At 33.8% G+C, this 25,406-nt stretch overlaps 1 protein-coding gene across 2 annotated transcripts in view; it reads left to right on the forward strand.

The window, feature by feature from the left end:
- The window catches only part of HDX (highly divergent homeobox), a 280,072-nt gene that overhangs the window by 46,891 nt on the left and 207,775 nt on the right, over window positions 1–25,406 (forward strand). For both annotated transcript variants that reach the window (XM_077146730.1, XM_077146731.1), the window contains exons 2-3: window positions 9,661–9,807; window positions 14,589–15,698. In XM_077146730.1, coding sequence (XP_077002845.1) covers window positions 9,661–9,807; window positions 14,589–15,698 — 1,257 coding nt within the window. The remainder of the gene's footprint in view (window positions 1–9,660; window positions 9,808–14,588; window positions 15,699–25,406) is intronic.

Here is a 25,406-nt window from a genome sequence, read left to right on the forward strand (position 1 = left end):
GCTGGTTTTAAGTATGACATTAATTTTTTTTGCTTGTTGATATATATATTCTTTAATAGAGAAGTGGTAGGTTTACAGAATAATCATGCATAAAATACAGGATTCCCATTTAGTAAGACCAACACCAACAATGATGTGTGCAACATTTGTTACAGTTGATGATAGCATATTTTTATAATTGTAATATTAATTAAAGTCCATGTTTAAACTTAGGGTTCACTGTGTGGTATAGTTTCATGTGTTTTTAAAAAAATTATTCTGTTGCCTTATATAGAATCTAATATTTCCCGTTTTATTCATATTCAGCTATGTATTTCATTGCTGTTAATTGTGTTCACAATGGTGTGCTCACATCACCACTATCCACTACCAAAATTCACCATTTTCAAAAGGAACCTTGTACATTTTAAGCCTTAATATCTCGTTCATTAACCCCACCCCATTCCCTGGTAACTTCCATTCTAGATTCTGACCCTAATAATTTGCTTATTCTAATTGTTTGAATTAGTGAGATTATATAATATCAGTCCTTTTGTTTCTGGCTTATTTTACTCAATGTACTATCTTCAAGGCTCATTCATGTTGTCACATGTATCAGGACTTCATTCCTTTTTATGACTGAATAATATTCAATTTTCCATATATACCACATTATATTTATCCATTTATCAATGGATGAACACTGGAGTTGTTTTGATCTTTTGGCTATTGTGAATAATACTGCTATGAACATGGTGTGCAAATATCTGTTCAAGTCTCTGCTTCCAAATCTAGTAGAGGGAGTACTGAGTCATATGGAAATCCTACACCTAGGTTTCTGATGAACCACTACACTATCTTCCACTGCAAGTGCACCATTTTACATTACCACCAGCAATTAATGAGTGTTCCTATTTTCCCACAGCCTCTCTAACACTTGTTGTTTTCCACTTTATTTGTAGCAGACATTCTAATGGCTGTAAATTGGTACCTCATTGTGGTATTGATTGCATTTCCTTGATGGCTAATGATGCTGAACATCTTTTCATGTGCTTTCTGGTAACTTGTATATCTTTTTTGGAGAAATGTCTGTTCATACCTTTGCTCATTTTTAAAATTGGGTTGTTTGTCTTTTTGTTGTTAAGTTGGAGGTTTTCTTTATATATTCTGGATATTAATCCTTTATCAGATATATGGTTTCCAAATATTTTCTCTCATTATTTAGGTTGTCATATTACTTTCATGATAAATTCCTTTGAGGAGCAAAAGTGCTTTTTTTAATTTAATGGGGTCCATTTATCTATTGTTTCTTTTGTTGCTGGTACTTTGGGTGTAAAGTCTAAGAAACTATTGACTAACAGGGTTCTGAAGATGCTTCCTTAAGTGTTCTTGTAGGAGTTTGATAGTTCTAACTCTTACATTAAGGTCTTTATTCCATTTTTACTTCATTTTTGCATATGGTGTGATGTAGGGGTCTTCCTTCTCTTTTTTTGGAAATTGAATCCCAGTTTTCCCAGTACCATTTGTTGAAGAGTCTGTTATTTCCCTATTGATTGGTCTTTGCCCCTTATCAAAAATCAATTGGCTTATACATGTTAGGGTTGATTTCTGAGCTCTCAATTCGATACCACTTATCTAAATGTCTGCCCTTGTGCCAGTATTCTGCTGTTTGTAATACTATGGATTTTTAATTATTTAACTTTTTTTTTTAAGATTGGGAAGTGTGAATCCTCCAGCTTCATTCTTCTTTCCCAAGATAGCTAGAACTACTACGGGCCCCTTACCCTTCCATATAAATGTGATGATTGGCTTCTCCATTTCTGCAAAGAAGTTGTTGGAATTTTGATGGAGATTGAGTTGAATCTATATATCATTTTGGGTAAGATTGACATTTTAACAATATTTAGTCTTCGCTTCCATGAACATATGATGTCCTTCCATTTACTGAGGTCTTCTTTCATTTTTTTTAGCAGTGTTTTGTAGTATTCTGTCTATAATCCTTTACATCTTTAGTTTAGATTTATTTCTAGATATTTTATTCTTTTAGTTGCTATTGTGAAAGGGAATTTTTCTTGATTTATTCTTCTTATTACTCATTGCTTGTGTATAGTGATGCTACTGACTTTGGGGTGTTGATTTTGTGCCCTGCCACTTTGCTGAATTTATTTATGAGCTCTAGGAGGTTTGCTGTGGATTTTTCGAGATTTTCTGTATAAGGTCATGTCATCTGCAAGTAGTGAAAGTTTGACTTTTTCCTTTCCAATCTGGATGCCTTTTATTTCTTTTGCTTTCCTAATTACTCTGGCAAGATCTTCCAATACAGTGTCAAGTAATGTTGAAAAGACAGTGGGCATCCTTGTCTTTTCCTGATCTTAGAGGGAAAGGTTTCTGTCTTTTGCCATTAAGGAGGTTGTCATATTTTTTTATATGCCCTTTATCATGTTGAGGAGGTTGCTTCTATTCCTAGTGTTCCAAGTGTTTTGAACAAAAAGTGGTGATGGATTTTGTCAAATGCATTTTCTACGTTAATTGAGATGATCATGTGGTTTCTTCTTTCTGTTAATGTGGCTTATTACATTAATAGATCTTCTTATGTTGAACCAACCTTGCATACCAGGGATAAATCCCACTTGATCATGGTGTATAATTCTTTTAATATGCTGTTGGTTTCTGTATCCTAGTGTTTTGTTGAGGATTTTTGTTTCTATATTTATAAAAGATATTGGTCTGCAATTTTTTTTCTTGTGCTATCTTTTTCCAGGTTTCTTGTGAAGTTGATTTGGTCTCATAGAATGAGTTAAGGAGTATTCCCTCCTCTTCATTTCTTTGGAAGAGTTTATGCAGAGTTGGAGTTAAGTCTCCCTAGAATGTTTGATAAAATTCCTCTGTGAAGCCATCTGTTCCTGAGAGATATTTTATTACAGATTCTATCTCTTTACAAGTAATTGGTTTGTTGAGATCTTCTACTTCTTCCTGTGTCAATATAGGTAATTTGTGTGTTTTTAAGAAAATGTCCATTTAATCTTGGTTATTTAATTTATTGGCATACAGTTTTTCATAGTATCCTCTTACAGTCATTTTTATTTCAGTAGGGTCAGTAATAATGCCCCCTTTTCATATCTGATTTTTGTTATTTGTATACTCCCTTTTTGTGAGTCTAGCTAAAGTTTTGTCGATTTTATTGATCTTTTCAAGTAAACAACTTTTGGGTTTGTACATTCCTCTGTACTTTTCCCAGTTTTGAGGTTAGGTCTCTGATTTGAATTTCTGTTCTTTTTTTTTTGTCATGGGCAGGCATGTTCCACAGCATAACAGGTGAGAAATCTGCCACTGAGCCACTGTCACACCACCTCTATTTTTTTTTTTTTTTTTTTTTTTGCCATGGGCAGGCACTGGGAATCAAACCCGGGTCTCTGGCATGGCAGGTGAAAATTCTGCCACTTGAGCCACTGTTGCCCACCCTCTACTCTTTTTTAATGCAAGCATTTTGTGGTACAATTTTCCCTCTCAGCACAGCCTTCTCTGCATCCCATATGTTTTCATATGATGTATTTTCATTTTCATTCACCTCAAGATAGTTTCTAATTTTGCTTCTCTTTTCCTCTTTAACCCCTTAGTTGTTTAAGACTATGTCAGTTTCAACATCTTTGGAATTTTCCATTTCTCCTTATTTTGTTGATTTATATCTTCATTACATTTTCACCTGTGACAGTACATTGTATTATTTCAATATTTTTTTAAATTTATTGAGCCTTTTTTGTGACTCAACATGTAGTCTATCCTGAAAAATGATCCATGTGTACTCAGGAAAAATATGTACCATGTTTTTTTGGGTGTAGTGTTATATATGTGTGTGTTAGTTATCTCTGACTTAGTGTGTCATTCAAGTCCTGTACTTCCTTATTGATCTTCCAACTAGATGTGCTATTCAATATTGTTTAAGTCTCATACTATTAATGAAGAACTGTCAATTTATCCCTTCAAATATGACAGTATTTGCTTCATATATTTTGGGCTCTTCTGTTAGGTGTACGTATGATTATAATTGTTATATCTTCCTGTTGAATTATCCCCTTTATCATTATATAATGGCTGTTTTTGACTCTCATTAGTGTTTTTAACTTAATGTCTTTTTTAACCAATTATTTTATAGACACTCTAGCTCTCTCTTAGTTACTACTTGCATGGTATATTTTCTTCCATACTTTCCCCCTCAACATACTCGTATCTTCGAATTTAAGGTGAGACTCTTTCAGACAACATATAGTTGGGTCATGCATTTTTATCTATTGCGTCAATCTCTGCCTTTTGACTGGAATTTTATTTATTTACATGTAGAGTCACTACAGATAATCCAGGACTTGCTTCTTCCATTTTGCTATTTAGTCTATGTATTTCTTATACCATTTTAGCCTACTTTTAAATTTATTTGCTTTTTTATTACTCCATATGGAGTGCATTCTCACTTCTATCTGAATATTTTTTCATCTATTTTCCTTGTGGTCCCATAAGATTAAAATTTAATATGCTATATATGTAACAATAATATTTGGTTTGATACCAACTTAACTTCAAATCATGTACATATATTTTCCCATACCCTTCCTTCCCCCCACCATTACGCTTGTGCTTGTTATCACTTATATGTCTGTTCTTTGTATGCCCAAAAACCTAGATTTATCATTCCTTTTTACACATTTGCATTTTAGCATCTGTGGGTAGTAAGAAGTAGAGTTACATACCAAATAATACATTACAGTAATACTGGCATTATAATTAGCCTAATGATTACCTTAACCACAGATTTTGTCTTTGCTGGTTTGAACCACTATCTAGTGATCTTTCCTTTCATTCTGAAGAGCTCCCTTTAGCATTGCTTGTACGGCTTGTCTAGTGATGATGAACTCCCTTGGCTTTTGCTCATCTGAGAATGTCTTAATTTCTCCCTCATATTTGAAAAAGAATCTCACTGGATATAAGCTTCTTGACTGGCAGTGGTTTTTCTTCAACACTTCAAGTTTTTAAACCCACCACCTTCCTGTCTCCAAATTTTCTAATGAGAAATTGGCACTCAGTCTCATTGGAACTCCCTTCTATGTAACACTGCTTTACACTTCCAGGTTTCAGTCCTTTGTATTTGATAGTGTAGTCAGTATATGATGGAGTTATTTTTCTTCATTTTTATTCTGTTTGGTGTTCTCTGAGCTTCTTGAATGTGCATATTCCCATCTTTTGCTAAGTTTGGGATGTTCTGTGTCACTATGTCTTCAATTATTCCTTCTGCCTTTCTCACCTTCCTCTTCTGGGATTCCTATACTGCTTATATTGGTGTGGCTTGATGGTGTCCTATAGCTGTCTAAGGCTGTTTTTGCTTTTAACATTTCTTTTTTTCTTTCCTCTCCTCAGCCTGACTCATTTCAAGGGTTTTCTTCAAGTTCACTGAGTCTTTCTTCTGCCATCTCTAGTCTGATCTAGAAACTCTCTTGAGGAAGTTTCATTTCAGTTATTGTGGTCTTCAACTCTAGTGGTTCTATTTGGTACCTATGCGCAATTTCTGTCTCTTTACTTAGACTCTCATTGCTCATTCATTGTTTCCCTGATATCCTTTAGTTCTTACTTTGTGCCTTCTTTCATCTTCTTGAGCATTTTTAAGATCATTTTTTAATGGTTTTGTTTGGTATGTCCACATTCTATTCTTTGGGGTTGTCTGAATTTTTATCCTCATCCTTTGTATTTGCCACCATTTTCTGTTTCTTTGTTTTGTAGTCTTTTGTTGCACATTGTACATTTTAATATTTTCACATGTTAACTCTGGGATTTACTCCCTGGGATGTCTGCTTTTTCTAACTGACTGGTGATAAGACAGATATTCTTGAGTTTCAGCCCTCCTCTCAGGAAGTTCTGTCCGAGGCAAATGCAGTTTGCAGGGTTTTCTCTGTCATTTTGGAACGCTGTTTTTCCTGGGATTTTGCTTATTAGTTGTTTGGACATTCTCTTGTTCATAAGGGTTTATTTTTCCCCTCTGTTTACCAGGAGACAGATATCCCTCTTTCATGTATTTGAAGCTGGAAGGCCTTTGTCCCACATTGTCCACTTCTACAGACTTCTACATTCCTTTTGTTGTCTCATGCTATTTTTTCCTGAAGGACAAATTCTGGGAGTAGGGTCACCCCAGGCAAAACTTCCCAAAGTTAGTCTTTCTCAGCCAAAATGAGGCTATGGACCAGAAATAGGGCAAAGACTGGCTCCAAAGTGCCTTGGGATCAGGAAGTAAGTTAAAAGCTTCTTCCATGGTTCCCAGTAAATGCATCTCTTCAACTAACTGTCTCATGCAGAGAAATCACTGCGTTTTTAAATCTCCACCCTGCCTACCCTCATCTGGTTAGGGTTGAAACAGTTGCTGCTACTGCCTTTATCTAGAACAGGTTGTTACAATAGTGGCCCTCAGAGTTGGGACTCAGGGATCCAAATTTGCTAATCTAAAGCTGTTATCAGTGATTGGTCATTCCCATCTCTGTTCTTGGGGAAGAGGATTTTTATGTCTTCAGCAGATATCTAGGGACTGGTCCCCATGGTGGCCTGCTGAGAGAGTGGGGGGTGGGTGTCAGTAGCTGCTGCACAGAGAGAACAATTTGCAATTATTTACAATAACTTATCTGTGTCTTCCTTCAGCTCTTCATTGGATACTGTACAGTGTTCTTTTCACTTCTGGAGCTTCAAAATAGTTGTTTTGGTGGAAGGACTGAGTCCTGGAGCCATCTCTCCTGGCATTATATTTTACAGCATTATATTTTTAGGAACAGTGTTATATAGGAATTTGTCTGAAAGATTTCTATGTGAAAATGTGTTAAGCCCTAGTTGTCTGGAACCTTATAGAAGTAGTCATTCCTAGAAACTTTATTTTCCAGGTACTTTCAAACCAACAAATCTAACATATTTTATTCATTGTTTTGCCTGCTTATACTGCACATAATTTAACTTTTTCTCCATGGCTCAGAGTCCTCATTCAGACATATTCCAAAAGCTGAGAATAATCTTAGAAATTCCAAACCTGAATATGATAGATAGATAACCAAAGAGCATAGTTAAATAAAAAATGTAAATATATCACAACTGTAAAATGATTTATAATTTTAAAAAGTAAGTTCACATAGCCTAGATTATTTACAAGACCTCAGACTGCTAGGCAGGGCAAGTTATATAATATAGCATTTTACAAACTACGGAATGGATACTCATAGAGTTTAAGTGAGTTACCAACATCACCTGAATAGTCAGTGGTGGAACTGAGCACAGAACCCATGTTATTTTATTCCTATTGGCTGTCATGTGTCGAATGGGTGGTACAGTGCATGAATATTAGATAGGACACTTTGGAGTAAGGCTAAAGTACTTGCTTTTCCAGTACTTTAATCCCCTAATCCATTCACTTTCCCACCCAACCTAAGGGACCTAAATTTCCATGATAATTAATGGCCTCTAATTTTATGTTCTGAATAAATAAGAACACAATTTTTAAAATGAAGATTTTTAAAACTGCCTTTCTGATTTCTTGCTAATGATTAAGAACTTTGTCTGTGCAGTTGTTCAGTATCTTATCACTTCACAAACCAAGATAACTAAGGTGGGTGGAGATAATGACCAGTTAACTTGCTTGTATGATATTATCTTGTGGTGGTAAAGAATTAACTTCCTATAATTTGAAAGAAAAATAGTGGATCCTTAGAGAAATGTGGCCTTTCCTGCTATAGCTTCTGAGTTTATGGGAAAAACTGCAAAGGTAACAGTATTGTCTGTTGTTAGAGTTGTAGACTCCAGGAATATGTTTAGTAATCAGTCACCTATATTAGGCTGTTAGTTTCAGTGGGGAAGGACTCTCTGTGCCTTTTGTGGTTTATATCATTGCTGGAGAAATGTAGCAGTTACAGCCATCCAACAGGAAATTACTTCTATGTTATTAGGGCTGGTGTCACCACACTTAGAAATCACCCATACCTTACTCTCTAGTGTTTTTGTGTGAAATACAACCAAGCAGAAGAGAAACAGAGTCATCACCCTGATTGTGCATTATTGAAATGAAGTTTATCCCCTCGGAACCTATTCCAAAGAACCTTACTTCTAAATCTACACCAGATAAGGAGAAGCATTTAAGGTATCTGCACTCCATCTTCTGGCTTCTCTCCTGCTTGTGGGTGAACCATTTTGAGAATGGAACCGTAAATTGATCTGAAAGCTGGCATTTATGATGTTGAAAATTATTTAATGGATATTGTCCCTACCCACTGGCATGAACAGCCTTGAAAATTTAGGCAAGCTGCAAATAAGAAGTTCATATTTCTCTATTGACGTATTCAAATGAGAACTCTTAGAGAATGCTAGTAGAGTTAGTTGTTTCTGAAAATTCTACAATATTCTGAATGTTCTGAAAAGGAAAAACTCTACTCTCAACTTTCCCAAGCCCTCTCTCACCTCTGATTTTCTCTAATCTTATCTCTTAATACTAGATAAGAAGATGCTTTTGTGGGAAACAAAGTCAGTCAAGTTACCACATTGCAATGGATGGCTTAATGACGTATTTTATTATTAGCCTGCTTTATTGTTCAAAATATTCAGAGAAAGGGAAAGAATTGTTTATTTCTATGTTTGGTTTGGTTTGCAGTGTTTTTATTGTTGCTGTTTTCTTATTTTTGAAGAGTAACTTTACTTGGGAAAGGTTTTCTTTCTGTATGTTGACTGTTAGAAACATCAATTTCAGTGTGATAGTGTTAAATAAGAACCTGAAGTTGACTTAATCCAGTAACAAGGGTTCTTCTATATAAAATGCATTACTAGAAATCATCTTTCTTTTACTAAGAGTTTGCCCTGCCTTTTAATTGTGAGATTCAGAGTTTTCTCCCCTTAATGTTAAATATCTTGCTTATTGGCAGGAAGAATTTATTTTATGTCTCTTGTCTCTTATAATGGTGTAAATTTAATTAAAGGATACATACCTTTTGCATAGTTTTTTTTAGTGAAATGTATATTATTTTGAATTTTTATGTGTATGTTGTCATTAATAAAATACTTATTTTGGAGAGCATTGCCTTTATCAAAGAAATTTTCACAATCACAAAACTTTTCTGTTTATTTTTATGCTTTGAAGGATAGGTTTTGGTTTAATATATGAAAAGAATCCTTTTATTCCAGAAGAGGAAAAATAAAAGTACCTTTTTTGTTCAAGTGCAGCTTTTGACTATAAGACATATGCCAGATGCCTTGATTGACAAAGAATATTCACTGTTCTTTGTCAATCAATTATTAATAATCGACTACATATGACTACAGCCATTCCTAACTTTTCTAGCCATAAGTATGTTTCATTGAAAGAAGCTTTTTTCCCATACATTGACACTAACCAGATAAGAGCTTCCTTTTTTTATTTTCTTCTCTCTCTCTCTCTTTAACTTTAAAGTTGGTACTTTTTCTGAATGAATTCATTAAGTATTTTTGTAATACTTTTTCAGTGACAACCTGTCTCCCTTTACTACACAAATTATTGCCCGTTACTGGGAATTAATTCATTTAAAGAAATCCTGCATTGTGGAAGCACTGAAATTGTATTGAAAAATGAAATGGTGCAAATTCTACACACACACACACAAATTTTATACCAATTTTCAGGATATCTTCTTTTATTTTTAGATGAATCTACGTTCTGTATTTACTGTAGAACAGCAAAGGATTTTACAGCGTTATTATGAAAATGGAATGACAAATCAAAGTAAAAATTGCTTTCAGCTCATATTACAGTGTGCACAAGAGACTAAGCTGGACTTCAGTGTAGTGAGGGTAAGTATTGAAGTCTCCCACTCTCGAATTGACAGCATTAAATTACAAATGATATTTGCATGAAGTGAGAAAAAATATTCATCATATAAAGTCACTAATTTTATAAGCAGCTTCATTTCCCTAAAAACAATAATACTAATTTTTTAAGATAAAGCTAATCATTTAGTATGTATTTACTTGTTTCTATAAATAACTTACTGCAACCTTTGCAGTGTAAACATATCTTTAAAGTCTCAAACCTTTGAATGATTGAATAGCTTTAAGATAAGTTGTTGATGTTATACTTTCTTTAAATCCTACATTAATCTAGGTATAATATCCTAAAATGACATAAATAAAACAGGTATTTACTGAGGGCCTCCTGTGTTCTTGTTGTATTTGAATATTTATCAGGCATTTCCTGGTCTTTTTAATATTTCCTCCTCTTTCTAAGTAAAATACATGCATTTTGATTGGCATGTAAGCGACAAGAACACCCAAGGCAGGGGGGATTTTCCTTTATTACAACCATAGTAATAAAAGTGAGAGCTGATATCCATTTTTGAAAGGAAATAAAGTGATAGAGAGGAGGCAGAAAGCAAATCTACTGGTAATAGACCCAAATTTTATTAAGTGCATAGGTCTTTTCATATTTATTTGAACATGCTACAGATTCCCTTGGTGTGAAATTTAAGTAATTCAAAGATTAGTGGCTTTTTCATCCTTGGCATTCATTAGATTAACTTGGGAAAGAGTAAAAAACATTTGTTTTTACATTTATTTTTCTGATAGATGTACTTCCAAAGTCTTTAAAGATAAAAGACTCTTGATAAGCAGAATTCTTTGGAGACTGTATTTCTTAAAGACCAAAGGATATATTCAACTTCAAATTATGCCCCCAATTTAAGGGGAATATATCCAGGATGTTTATTTGCTGAGATCAACCTACACTCAGTTTTGTATAGAAACTGTACATGTCTCTTATTGATAATTATAAATGTACTGCTTGAAATACATTTACTAAACTTTTGAGAAAAATGTTTAATTGCCTTAGAAAAAGTCATGTAAAAATGTATGATATTTCAAGTTGATGAGATTGAATTTATAAGTAAAAAACATTTTTTTCTGCTGTGATTTTCTTCTGTTTTCTTTCCCCTTTTATCTTTCCATTATTTTAAACTAGAAAGCTTTCACAAGCAGCTACATTATGGATTGTTATCTTTCATATTTCTAATTTATTATTGCACTCTTTCCCTAATGACTTACTTGGTTTGTGCTTGAATATTCAGGATATTGAAATGCAAAAATTTATGTTTATGCTCCAAATGGTGTGAAAATATAAAACATGCAATGAAAATGAAGGAAATTAAATTCTAGAATGTAAAATTACAGGTAAATTATTATATAAGTATAAAGAATTGTGTAAAACTGATTCATTCTACCCCTACCAGGAAAATGTACATTGTACAGAAATTCAGTCTTCCTAATCTAAACATCTTCATAACTTTGGTGTTTTTTCCAGTCACAGGAGAAGGGAGTTTTTTTTATACTCAACTACCTCTCCCCCATGCTTTGCTAGGTTTATATGTTCTACTTGAAGGAGAAATTTCTTTATTATTTTAATATATAATATTCACTGTGTTTTTCGCAAAAGAACCCAAGTCTCACTGTACTAAAAACTTGATCCCAATGTAAAGAGAAGTTAAAAAGGCTAAAACATTCTAGCAAGAATAAATAAAATGTGGGAGGGAGGGTCAGGAAAATGAAGAAGGAAACATAGAGAGGGAAGACTTTTAGAGACTGACTTTCTAGGAGATAGCTGAAAGAATTTTATGGACAGCAAAGATTGGTGACACAAGTGTCTTTCTTTTCCTTTGTTTCCTATGTAATATTGCTTTGTTAATACCTAAACCCACACTCTCATCATATCAATTTTATTTGACCTATTTTTCCCCTCACTAATGAGGTATTTGTATTGAAATAATTTATAACTGATAAAAATATTGGTAAATTTTTTTATCTTATATCTGAACAATTTTAGTAAAGCTCAAGTCAATTATTGGGAACCTCAGGCAGTGAACTTTATTTTCAACATATTAAATGGAAATATTTTTTAAGTATATACTTTCCTACTTTTCTTCAACGTCTCTTTGTGTGTGTGTTTCCTTTTTTCCTGTCTTCTCCTTTGTCATGAGCTGCTACTTTTTTGATTTTTGGTGCTACAAGATGCCTACCTACAGCAACCTGTATTCCTAATACCCCTTTCTATTTTGTTTCTTTGGTTATAGATTTGGAAACCAAATTTATTAAAATTATGTTTTAAATTGTTTTAAATTAAATTAAAAGAAGTGAGTTGTAAGATCAACAGCCATTCTATTAGAAAATTACATGGATTTTGTGAGATCTATGTTAGCTCTGTTCTGGATAAGTGAGGTTGCTAGGATAGCTGAGTTTCATATGCATGTGACAGTCTGTATTTTACTTTTTGATGAGCATGTATTATAATTTTCAGTAAATTAGTATTGCATAAACCATAAATTTGTGATAACCAATTTCCTTCTTAAATTTCCTGAATTAAGGTAGGTAATGTGTGATGACACCATAGTAGGTTGTTTGTTTTGAGAAGGCTCAAAGCTGCCCTCCAGATGAATACAAATTTTAGCAATTTTGCTGTGCTTTCCATTGAAATTTTTAATGTAATGATTATTATTTTAAAAATTTATGATCAAATGCATCATTTCTCACATATACTTTTCTTGCTTGAAAAGCCATAACATGGCAACTTATTTTGAATATTTTTAAACTTTACCTTTTTGAACCATACATTGAAATAATATTTATTTCAAGACTTCTTTTTAAATATTGATCTTTTATATATACTTTTAAACCTTTTAGTTTTTCTACCCAGCCTCATTGCCTTATGACATTTGTATTCATTTGTTCCTCTGCTTATAATTCTCACTTCTGCTATTTGATGAAAGTAAGTTGGAGTGACTTTAAAATTCTCACAACCTCATGTTAATGCTCATTTAACATGGAGCATTACAGCTTCTGGAACATTTTCTTTATGGGAGATATGCTAATTATAAAGTAAATGGCCAAAAGAGATGATTATTTCAGGAATTTATCACCAGTACATGTAGTATAGTGGAAGGTGAATGTACTTCAAAGTCAAGTAGAATTGACTTTGAATTCTTGCTCTACCACTTGTTGACAGTATAACTTTCCATGAGCTACCTAATCTTTTTGAATCTCAGTTTCTTAATTTGTACAATTAGAAGAATAACACCTACTAAGGAGTCAATGTATATGAAGAACATATAAATGAGTCTCAATGTGTTACCTTTTATTTATAGTAATGTTTATAAATAATATTTATAAATGAACATTGAAAATTGGATGGTTTATGCTGCTTCAAAACATGTCATATGAAAATTAATGAAATATAACATACCTTATGTTTGTGCAAAGCTAGTTAATGTTTTTATTTATTCATTTCTCCATTTATTTTTATTCTCAAAAGATTAATGTATTTTGGTAGTTTGTAACATGGCATGCATTTTGAGATCTTTTTAAAGTTTGATAATCATATTATGGAATGCAATATTTTTGTTGCCCATTCAAGAACCACAGTTGAGTGTGATAATAGTAATATAATTATAGTAAATTACTTAAATAAAATACATAATTTGTAATCAAATCCTAAATGTCAACCACTGGGTGTTACTTTTATTAAAAACTTTTTTTTGTAAAAAAAGATAATAAATATTCACTGTATAAAATTTGGTAATTAGAGAATAATGTAAAGAAGAAAAATAACTATCACAAATTAGTGTCAAACTGAGAAAAATATTTGCAGCATATAACGAAGTATTACTATATTTAGTAGATAAATTGCTCTTAATTTTGAAAGACGAATATCCCAATATAAAATGGGTAAAGGTAATAAATAGTCAGATCTATCAAAGTAATATAATATCATAGAAATTCAAAGCGAAACAGCAATTATATGCCTTTTTTTTAACTCCTGGACTAGTAAAGACTACAAAAAGATGATATAAAATGTTGGTGTGGGTGTGGGGAAACCAGAATGCTCAAACACTGGAGGGCACTTGAAAGTATTTATCAAAAGTTCATCAATTTTCTTCTAGAATTGAATTCTAATGCACCAACAGCACAAAAGTACATGTACAATGATGTGTATTAAAGTATGGTTTAAAATAATGAATATTTCTAAATAATCTAACCAGCTAACTGTATGAAATTAACCAAGTTATGATATATCCATGCAACACTCATTAAACCCGAGGAGTGCAAATATCCATTTGTTTGTCAATACTATGAACATTTTCCAATGTCATTACATATTCTATCTTTAGTATGCTTTCAATTCTTCACTATTATAAATAAATACATGGTGAACATCATTGTGCATAAACTTTGTCTATCTCTTTGATTAGTCTTAGGATACATTCCCAAAAGTGGATTTACTAGCCCTAAACAATTTTAGGGCTCTTGTTACATGTCAATTAGATAAATTTTGAGGAGAACAGGAACAATACCATGCTCTGTTCTCAGAATCCCTAGATACTTATTAAGTGTGAATCTATACATTCTATGATCCTCGATCATTTTTCACCATATACTTTTTAGTTAGCTTTTCCTTTACCTTGTCTTTTTCTTTTATCTTTGTGTAGGTCTTGGTTCTATGACAGATGAGAATATAATTTATCACTTAGAAATTGTTTCTTCTTAGCTTGTTGTTAAGATTTTCTTCATAGTATCATTTTTTGTCCTTCCAGACGTGGGTTGGCAATAAGAGAAGAAAAATGAGTAGTAAGAATTCTGAAGCAGGAGCAGCAACACCAGGAACTGTTTCTGGTACCTCTTTGGCAGCTCCAGACATTACAGTAAGAAATGTTGTTAATATTGCTCAACCCTCAAACCAGCAGCCTTCTTGGACACCTGCCAATAATGACGTTATTGTAACTGGTATTTACAGCCCAGCCAGTTCATCAAGCAGGCAAGGGACAAACAAACATACAAATACACATATTACAGAAGCACATAAAATTCCTATTCAGAAAACTGCCAGCAAAAATGAGAGTGAGTTTCAGTTGCACATTCCTGTTCAAAGACAAGTTGCACACTGCAAAAATGCCTCCCTGCTCCTAGGTGAAAAAACAATTATATTATCGAGACAGACAAGTGTGCTAAATTCTGGAAACTCAGTGTACAATCACACAAAGAAAAATGATGACAGTTCTTCAGCGCAAACTTCTGAAATGACGGTACCTCAAAAGCCATCTGTGTGCCACCGATCTTGCAAAATTGAACCAGTTGGTATTCAAAGGTCATATAAACCTGAACACACTGGTCTGGTATCACATAACTTATGTGGGCAGAAGCCAACTATTAGAGACCCTTACTGTAGAACACAAAACTTAGAAATCCGTGAAGTATTTTCATTGGCAGTTAGTGATTACCCTCAGAGAATTCTGGGAGGAAATGTCCCACAGAAACCTAGCTCAGCAGAAGGAACTTGTTTATCCATTGCAATGGAGACTGGAGATGCTGATGATGAATATGCCAGAGAGGAAGAGTTGGCATTGATGGGAGCACAGATGCCAAACTACTCAAGATTTTATGAAAGTGGCAATTCTCTTCGAGCTGAGAACCAAAGTACAACTTTGTCCGGACCAGGAAGAAATATGCCAAATTCACAAATGGTGAATATTAGAGACTTGTCAGACAATGTACTTTATCAAAACAGAGACTATAACTTGGCACCACGGACCTCATTACATACAGCATCTAGTACAATGTACAGTAATGCATCACGGAATAATTTTTCTCCACATTTCACATCATCAAACCAGTTGAGGTTATCGCAAAACCAAAACAATTACCAGGTAATGTGTAAGTCTATTTTATAAAGATTTTAAAAAGCTGTATTTTGTTTAAAAAGTTATGTTGTTATCCAGTCAGATTTAAACATATTTTGAAGTAATTTGAAATTTTTGTTTCAAAGTGATGGTTTAGGGTCAACTACTTGAAAAATCATTTGCTTTTGTCATGTTTAAAATTGATTAGTTGTTTTCATTGAATATATTCATTTTTATAACGTGGCAACTTTTCACTGACATTTAAATGATTTTGTTCAGGAAATAGTAGCCTCATGGGAAGCATGGCATTTCTCATCAATAAAATAGGATTAAATTGGCTAGACTCATCCACTTGAACATGATTATTCATGTAATGGTTTTCATTTGCAGTTTGGGGAGATGTCACTGGATGAGTGGTGCCTTCCCTGGATACACAGCCAGAAAAATCAATCCTTTTTCCTCATGCTGATGGCTGAGAGGTCAGCATCTGCAATAATTCAGTTGACTGCTTATTCTAAACATTAGGTGGGCCATTAATCAGATAGTCTTTTTAAGAATGTTTGTAGGGAAAATACACTATTCAGAAAAAGAGGGCAATTTTAGACCTGGGCATAAAATAGATATCATTTCTTTACTCTTTAACATATTAAATTATGTATGACTCAAATAATCTTTTTAACAGTGACATATAAACTAACCTTAGAACATCTCATTAGGTCATAGATTTTCCTGCAATACTTTCTCTGAAAAATCTACTTCAGAGAATTTGAATAGTAAGGTGTTGCCACATTCCCTGGCACTGGATAGACCCTTTAATCTGTTCAAACACAGTACTTAAACTTTATCCTGATTTAAGATGCTTCTAGTTTGTTCTCCTTACTTATTTATTTATTATTTTTGGTGGGGAGCATCATCTGTGGCTCAAACCCGAGTCTCTCACATGCAAGGTGAGCATTCTACCACTGAACCACCCTTGTACCCATTATTTATAATTTAGGAAATCAACTTTTCTTAACTTCCTCTGTCTTACAGCTCCCTGCTTCAAAATGAGAAATGAAAATTCAATAAATAATATAGTATAGGAATTATCCCTCTGGTCATATTGGCCCAAGAAGAAAAAGAACCTGATAACCATCATTAGTAGGCACATCTTATTTAAACCTATTTATTTTCCTGTGTTTGCTCCTTCTTAAATCATGCTTAAAATAACAAACTCCCCTTTCATTCACCTACTCATTTGTACTTCTTTACACCTACAGCATTGCTCTTAATAACAGTAATAAGGAAAACATTTACCATTTGCTGAGAACTTACTATGTGCAAGGCACCATTAGGTACTTTATGTGCCTGATTCCATTTAATTTTCAAATTTTCAGACCAGTCTGGATGCATAGGCATTTTATCCATATTTTAATTACATGGTTAGTAAATGACAGAACCAAGATTCCAATTTAGGAATCTATCACTTCTTTTTTTTTTTTTTTTTCGCCATACACACTGCCTAACCATATCAACTGTGTTAGACCATTGGGAAGCCTGAGAGTATAGATTTTACCTTTTTTGTTTTTCATGAGCCTACCACTCCCTTTTTATTATTTAACCTATGATTTTATGTTTTATACTTTCTATTTTGGGGGTGATAGAATTTTAAGGGAATTAAATTTGTTTTTATTTTTTAAGAAACTTTGAATGCAATAAAATTTAACAGTTTTTTGAATAGTTATCTCCATTTGGAAAGGTGGTCTGACAATTTAGAGAATGAACTTAGAGCCTAGTAGACCCAGATTCAAATCCATACCTTGCAACTTTCTACTTATGTGACTGCTGACAAGTGACCTAACCTTTCTGTGCATCAGTTTCCTCATTTGTATAATGTTGTTAATAAAACCTACTTCTCAGGAATACTATGAACTTGAAATGAAAATCTGTGTAAGGTTCCTTGTACTTTCCTTGACACACAAACTTTCTTATACATGTAACTCATTACTGGATAATCAATGAAATGCGGCTAGTTCAGGTCTCCTTTACATTCCAATTTTAATAAAATACTTCAGAACCCAAAATTATCTTATGATAATTGAGGAAGAAATAGCATACAGTGTTGGCTAGGAGAAGACTGGGGATCAGCTCTTATACTCAACATAATGTATCTATTAAAATCCCATGTATTTCTATTTTTATTATCCCAAACCTCTTCAAGCGAACTTTAACTGAGATCATACTGTGAAAACTGTTTGCAGAGAAATGTCATTTGACCCCAACTTTTTCTTTTTAGTTATTTGAGATTTGGAGAAACCAAGGTAGCCTGGAGAAGTAGAGTCCATGGAGGCTAGCTTCCAAGGTTTTAAATGAAGCTATATGGCCCATATTGTTGAATTAGGACTTAGAAGAATATAATCTATCTAAGTCCTTATTTGTAACTTTCTTGAAACTGGAAGCATGCAAGCAATTTTCTCAGTTTTCTAACACTGGAACTATATTACAGTTATCAGCCTCTTCTCTCTGATGCACCAGAAATCTTAAAGCTGAGGTTCAATTCCTGGAGGACAGTCTAGTTCAAAGCAATCTCTAGTAGAATGACTATACATTGAGGAACTCCTAGAGGATGCTGATAAATTGAAATCAGTTCTGTTTTGGAGCCCTTGGAATACCATATTGACTGTTTAAGCAATAGTCAGAAAGCTAAAAGGAGGTGCTATTCCAGGATAACACAGTCAAACCCTATTTCATAAACTTTCTATGCTAAACTCACTGCTTTGGGGCCAGTTTGTAACCAATTGCTCTGCAAAGTGCCATTCACTTTTCGTATTACCTCTAGGTCAGACTACCTATTTATCATAAGCGTGGTGTGATGATTGAAGATCAATAATTAGTGATCATATATATGACCGTATTGAAGCATTTTGAAGACAGGTGCTATAAACACAGGATTTATTGAAATTACTATTGAGATGTAATAATTAACTACATATACATATCTTATGGACTTCAAAAAGATTTATTAGAAGTAGAGAACTTTAAGCTGCCTTTAAAAAGCATTTTATAAGTATAAAGAATTCCAGTTAGTTGAAAGTGACTTCATAGTGCCCTCCAACTTTCCTCAGTATTTGAGAACTTTAGTATACCTTTTAAATAAAATGGACATTTATACTTACATAAACTTGGAGCATCATAGCATCTTAATCCATCCCAACTGGCATTTTTACCTGAGGAAATTGGAAGCCAGTAAGGTTAAATGACTTGACCAAAATATTTCTTAAGCAAGTACTCAAATAAGAAATAGTAATTTGTGCTGAGTGAATGGAGTTAGTAAGAATTTTTTTAACAGCTTTATTTAGATATAATTTATAAAAGAGTTCTCCCATTAAAAGTGTGCAATTCAGTGTTTTTGGTTTTGTTTTGTTGCATGGGCAGGCACTGGGAATCCAACCCAGGTCTCTGGCATGGTAGGTGAGAATTCTGTCACTGAGCAACCATCACAGTGCCCTCAGTGGTTTTTAAATATATTCATAGTTGTTTAAACAGCACCAAAATCTAGCTTTAGAACATTTCATCATCTCAAAAGGACCCCATACCCATTGGCACACCATTACCATGCTTCCTCAGCCCTAGGCAACCACTAATCTACTTTCTGTCTCTATACATTTGTGTATTATGGACATTTCATATAAATGGAGTCTTGTCCCACATTATCAGGGAGACTTAAATCCCTGTAGTCCTGTCCCCTGGGGGGGGGGTGGGGAGTAGTGAGTTTAATTGCGGAGTTGGCTTAGAGTGAGAGACCACATCTGAGCAACAAGAGGTTTTCTTGGGGTGACACTTAGGCATAATCATAAGTAGGCTTACTTTCTCCTTTACAGGAATAAGTTTCATGAGCACAGGCTCCAAGATCAAGTGCTTGACATATGAAATTGGGAGTCCCTAATGCTTGAGAGAATATCAGGAATTCCCAAGGTAGGAAGTTTAATAGTTCCACCTTTTCCCCCAGTCACTTAAGGTGACCTTGCAAAAAATTTTTTATTTTCTACTCAAAATACTCTTGGATGTATTGGGGTTGTTACATTAACCTGTACAGAATAAGATCTCATTCCCTTTTCTAGGTTCCATGTAATTATATTGTTTAAATAAGCTGACCATACAGCTTAAATTAGATATTGTGCTACAGAAAAGATAAATTTTGTACGAAATAAACATTTCTTCTTTTAGTCTCACTCACACACAAGTTGAAGTTTTAAACTACAGTCAATATCACCCATTATCTTGATATACCTTAGTACTAACCAGGTCCATTTCATTCCTAGCTCTAATTGAAGTCTGATCACTTTTTCAGCTTCTTTAACAATTGCTGTATAGGGAGATACTGACTTTCAGAGCTGCAGAAATTTACCTCTAAGTCTCAGGTGTCACACAAATACCCAAAGTTCCAAGGCACTAGCAGGTTGAACACAAATTGCTCAGCGTCTCAGAATTTAGAAATAACAGTTAAAACTCAGGAATAGAGTGACTGCTATAAGCGCTTACAATTAGGAACCTATATAATAAGCTTTAGTGAACATTCTGTACTCCTTAATTGTTGCTTGCCCTATCTCTTCTCACATTCTATCCCTTGATAACCTATGTTCTTGAATTCATTTCTCAGTATTTGCTCATTATATTTAGTTTATATTAGTGAGGCCTTACAATATCTGTCTTTTCGTTTCTGGCTTATTTCACCCAACATAATGTTCTCAGGGTTCATTCAACTAGTTCCATGTCCCACAACTTCATTCTGTCTTGCAGCTACTCAATATTCTGTTGTATATGTACACCACAGTTCACCATTCCATTCATCCATCAGTGTACACTTACACCACCTTCATCCATTGCAAATCATGAAAAATATCTCCATAAACATCAAGGGGCAAATATCTGTGTCCCTGCTTTTAGTTCTTCCAAGTATATACAAGATAATATGGTTGTAGAATCATATGTCAACCCTATACTTAGACTCCTCTGGAGCTATCACACTGTCCTCTAGATGGGTTGCTTCCCTATAGTGAATAGCTATCTCTCTCTCTCAACATCTTCTCCGGCACTTATATCTCTCTGCTTATTTTTTTTAAACAGCTTCATTCACACACTGTACAATCCATCCAAAGTGAACAATCAATAACTTCTGGTATAATCACACAGTTATACAATTATGCCGTATATCTATATGAGAAAACCACAATCAATATGAGAATATTTCCATTTCTTACACGAAGAAAGAAGAGAAAAAAACAGAAAATAATTTTAAAATTAAAAAGAGAATAATAAAAAAGAGAAAACAAAGAATAAAACAATAAAAGGGAGAAAGAACAACAAATACAACAAGAATACCGTACCCTTCCTGCATGTGCCCCTCTGATTGATATTTAGCTTTGATATATTGCCTTTGTTATAATTAGTGGAAGATATTGCAATGCTAGTGTTAAATATAGGCCCTAGTTTATGTTGATTGCATTTTTTCCATATACCATCCTATTTTTAACATCTTGCAATGGTGATATTCATTTCTTCCCCTCATGTAAAATCTTTCTTATATTTACATTTAATCACCATCATTGTCCACTCTATGTTCTGCTACATTATAAAGTCCAGTTTTATACTCTATCTTTGCTTCTGGGGTCATACATGCCTCTAGCCTTCCTCTTTCAGCAATATTCACACTCGTAATATTATTGTGCTACCATTACATAGTATTGTGCCAGCCATACTTTATACTGAAGCCTGTTGAGCAGTCTGTACTCCTGCATCATGAAATGCCCAATCTCTACCCCCTTTCTTTCTTCTGATAACCTGTGTTCTTAACTTTAACTCTCAGAGTTTGCTCAATACAGTTAGATCATATTAGTGAGACTATACACTATTTGCCCTTTTCACTGGCTAATTTTGCTGAACATAATGTCCTCAAGGTTCATCAAAATTGTTGTATGTGGCATGCCTTTATTCTGTCTAACTGCTGTGCAATATTCCATCATATGTATACACCACATTTTGTTTCTCCACTCATCTGTTTCGTTTCTGGCTTATTTCACCCAACATAATGTTCTCAGGGTTCATTCACCTAGTTCCATGTCCCACAACTTCATTCTGTCTTACAGCTACTCAATATTCTGTTGTATATTTACATTTGGGCTGTTTCCATCTCTTGGCAATTGTGAAACATACCACTGTAAACAATAGTGTACAAATGACCATTCGTGCCCTTGCCTTCAGTTCCTACGAGTTTATACCTAGTAATGTGACTGCTGGATCATACAGCAATGCTATACATAGCTTCCTGAAGAACGACCAAACCATCTTCCACAGCAGATGCCCCATTCTACATTTCCACCAACAGTGAAGAAGTGTGCTTCTTTCACCATATCCTCTCCAGTACTTGTAGTTTTCTGATTTTTGATAATGGCCATTCTTGTAGGTATAAGACAATATTTCACTGTGGTTTTGATTTGCATTTTCCTAATAGCTAGTGAAGTTGTGCATCTTTTCATGTATTTTTGAGCCATTTGCATTTCCTATTCAGAAAAGTTTCTGTCCATGTATTTTGTCCATTTTTTAATGTTTTTTATTGTGAAATATAACATATATACAAAAAAGCAATAAATTTCCAAGTATATTTTAACAGTTGGTTATAGAGCAGATTTTAAAGTTTGGTATGGATTAAGTTCCATGATTTTGTTTTTTCTTCTAGTTGCTCCAAGACACTGGAGACCAACAAAAGTATCAATATAATGATTCAGCAGTCATACTCAATTCTTAAATCCTATCTTGTTATACTCTTCCTTCTTTTTAAATAACATGTATTCATAAAAGCAGTAAATTTCAAAGTATATCACAACAGTTAGTTGTAGGAAAGATTTCAGAGTTTGGTATAGATTATAATTCCACAATTTTAGGTTTTTATTTCTAGCTGCTCTAAGGTACTGGAGACTAAAAGAAATATCAGTATAATGATTCAGCAATCATACTCATTTGTTAAACCTGATCTTCTCTGTATAATTCCATCATCACCTTTGATCTTTCTCCCTGCCACATAGTTTTTTAAAACTTTTTTATTGTATAATATAACATATACACAAAGCAAAGAGAGAAAAAAGCAATAGTTTTCAAACACTCTTCAACAAGAAGTTACAGGACAGATCCCAGAGTTTGTCATGGACTACCTACCATATGATCCTCTCAGATTTTTCCCTTCTAGCTGCTCCAGAATATAGGAGGCTAGAAGGGATAAATATTTTTTATCATCAAATCGACGTGTTTTTTTTTCTTTTTTGTGAAAAATAGCATGTATACAAAAAAGCAATAAATTTCAAAGCACAGCAGCACAATTACTTTTAGAACATATTTCAGAGTTTGGCATGGGTTTCATGCTCTAAGATATTGGAGACTGAAAGAGATATCCATGTAATGATTCAGCAATCATGTTCATTTGTTAAACCCTACCTTCTCTGTACAACTCCACCAACACCTTTGATCTTTTTACCCCACTCTTTAGGGGTATTTTGGCTATAACCATTCTAACATTTTTCATGTTGGAAGGGGCTGTCAATAATATGGAGTAGGGAGATGGAACTAGCTGATGTTCTGGAGAGGCTGGGCCCTCTAGGTTTCAGGTCTTATCTTGTCCAGGGACCCTCTAGAGGTTACAGATTTCTGGAAAGTTACCCCAGTGCATGGAACCTTTGTAGAATCTTATATATTGCCCTAGGTGTTCTTTAGGATTGTTTGCCCATTGTTTAATTGGGTTGTCTGTCTTTTTTTGGTTGAGTTGTAGGATCTCTTTGTATATTCTAGATATTGAACACTTATCTGATACGTGGCTTCCAAATATTGTCTCCCATTGCGTAAGTTGCCTTTTACTTTCCTGGCAGAGCCCATTAACTTGCAAAAGTATTTAGTTTTGAGAAGATACTATTTGTCTATATTTTCTTTTATTCCTTGCCCATTGGCTATAAGGTCTAGGAAACCACCTCTTATTAGAAGATTTTCAAGATGTTTCCCAACATTTCTTCTAGAAGTTTTTTTGGTCTTAGTTCTAATACTTAGGTCTTTGATCCATTTTGAGTAAATTTTATATAACATGTGAGATAAGGATCCTATTTCATTGTTTTGGATATGGACATCAAGTTCTCCCAGCCCATTTCTTGAAGAGGCTGTTCTCTCCCTTTTGAGTTGATTCGGCTGCCTTATTAAAGAGCAATTGTCCATAGATATGAGGGTCTATTTCTGAAACTCAAAGTGAAACTGTTGCTCAGTATACCTTTCTTTATGCCACTACCATGCTTTTAAGAAGACTGTAGCTTTGTAATATGCTTTAAAGTCAGATGATGTGGGACTTCCCACTTCATTTTCTTTCTCATGATATTTTAGCTATTCAGGGCATTTCACCCTTCCATATAAATTTGATTTTTGATTTTTCCATTTCTGCAAAGTAAGTTGTTAGAATTTTAATTGGTATTGCATTGACTCTATAAATCAATTCTTGTAGAATTGACATCTTAACTATATCCATGAACATACTAAGCCCTTCCATTTCTTTATGTCTTTCTTGATTACTTTTAGTAATTTTTTGTAGTTTTCTGTTTATAGGTCTTTTGCATCCTTAGTTAAATTTATTCCTAAATGTTTTATTCTTTTGGTTGCTATTGTAAATGGATTTTGTTTCTTGATATCCTCCTCAGATTGATCATTACTGTTGTATAGAAACACTACTGATGTTTGTGTGTTGATCTTTTATCCTGCCACTCTGCTCTACTCATTTATTAGCTGTAGTGGATTTGCTGTAGTTTTTTTTTTTTTTTTTGGATATTCTACACATCAGATCATGCCATATGCCAACAGTGAGAGTTTTACTACTTCCTTTCCAGTTTGGATGTCTTGTTTCTTTTTCTTGCTTAATTGCTTTAGCTAGAACTTCTAGTACAGTGTTGAATAATAGCAGTGATAATTGATCCTGATCTTAGAGGGAAAGCTTTCAGTCTTTCCCTATTGAGTATGATGTTAATTGTGAGTTTTTCATATATTCCCTTTATTATGTTGAGGAAGTTCGCTTCTATTTCAATCCTTTGAAGTGTTCTCATGAAGAAAGGATATTGAATTTTGTCAAATCCCTTTTCAGCATCAATTGAGATGATCATGTGGTTCTTCCCCTTTGATTTATTGATGTGGTGTTTTATGTTAATTGATTTTCTTGTGTTGAACCAGACTTGCATACCTGGAATAAATCCCACTTGGTCATGGTGTATAATTATTTTAATGTGCTGCTGGGTTCAGTTTGCAAGTATTTTGTTGAGGATTTTTGTTTCTTAAAAATAAAAATGAATTAAAGAGGTTAACCTGTAATTTTCTTTTCTTGTAATATTTTGCCTCACTTTTATATTAGAGTGATGTTAGCGTCATAGAATGAGTTAGGTAGCATTCCCTCCTCTTCAAGTTTTTGAAGAGTTTGAGCAGAATTGGTACTAATTCTTTCTTGATTACTTTGTAGAATACACCCATGAAGCCATCTGGTCCTGAGCTTTTCTTTGTTGGAAGGCTATGATTACTGATTCAAGCACTTGTAATTATTTTTGTTGAGGTCATCTATTTCTTATCAAGTCAGTGCTGGGTTGCTCATGCTTTTCTAGGAAACTAGCCATTCATCTATGCTGTCTTCTTTGTTAGCATATAGTTGCTTATTGTATCCTCTCATTATCTCCTTTTTTTTTTTTT

The sequence above is a fragment of the Tamandua tetradactyla genome, chromosome X (assembly GCF_023851605.1).
Source record: "Tamandua tetradactyla isolate mTamTet1 chromosome X, mTamTet1.pri, whole genome shotgun sequence".
Classification (NCBI taxonomy): domain Eukaryota; kingdom Metazoa; phylum Chordata; class Mammalia; order Pilosa; family Myrmecophagidae; genus Tamandua; species Tamandua tetradactyla.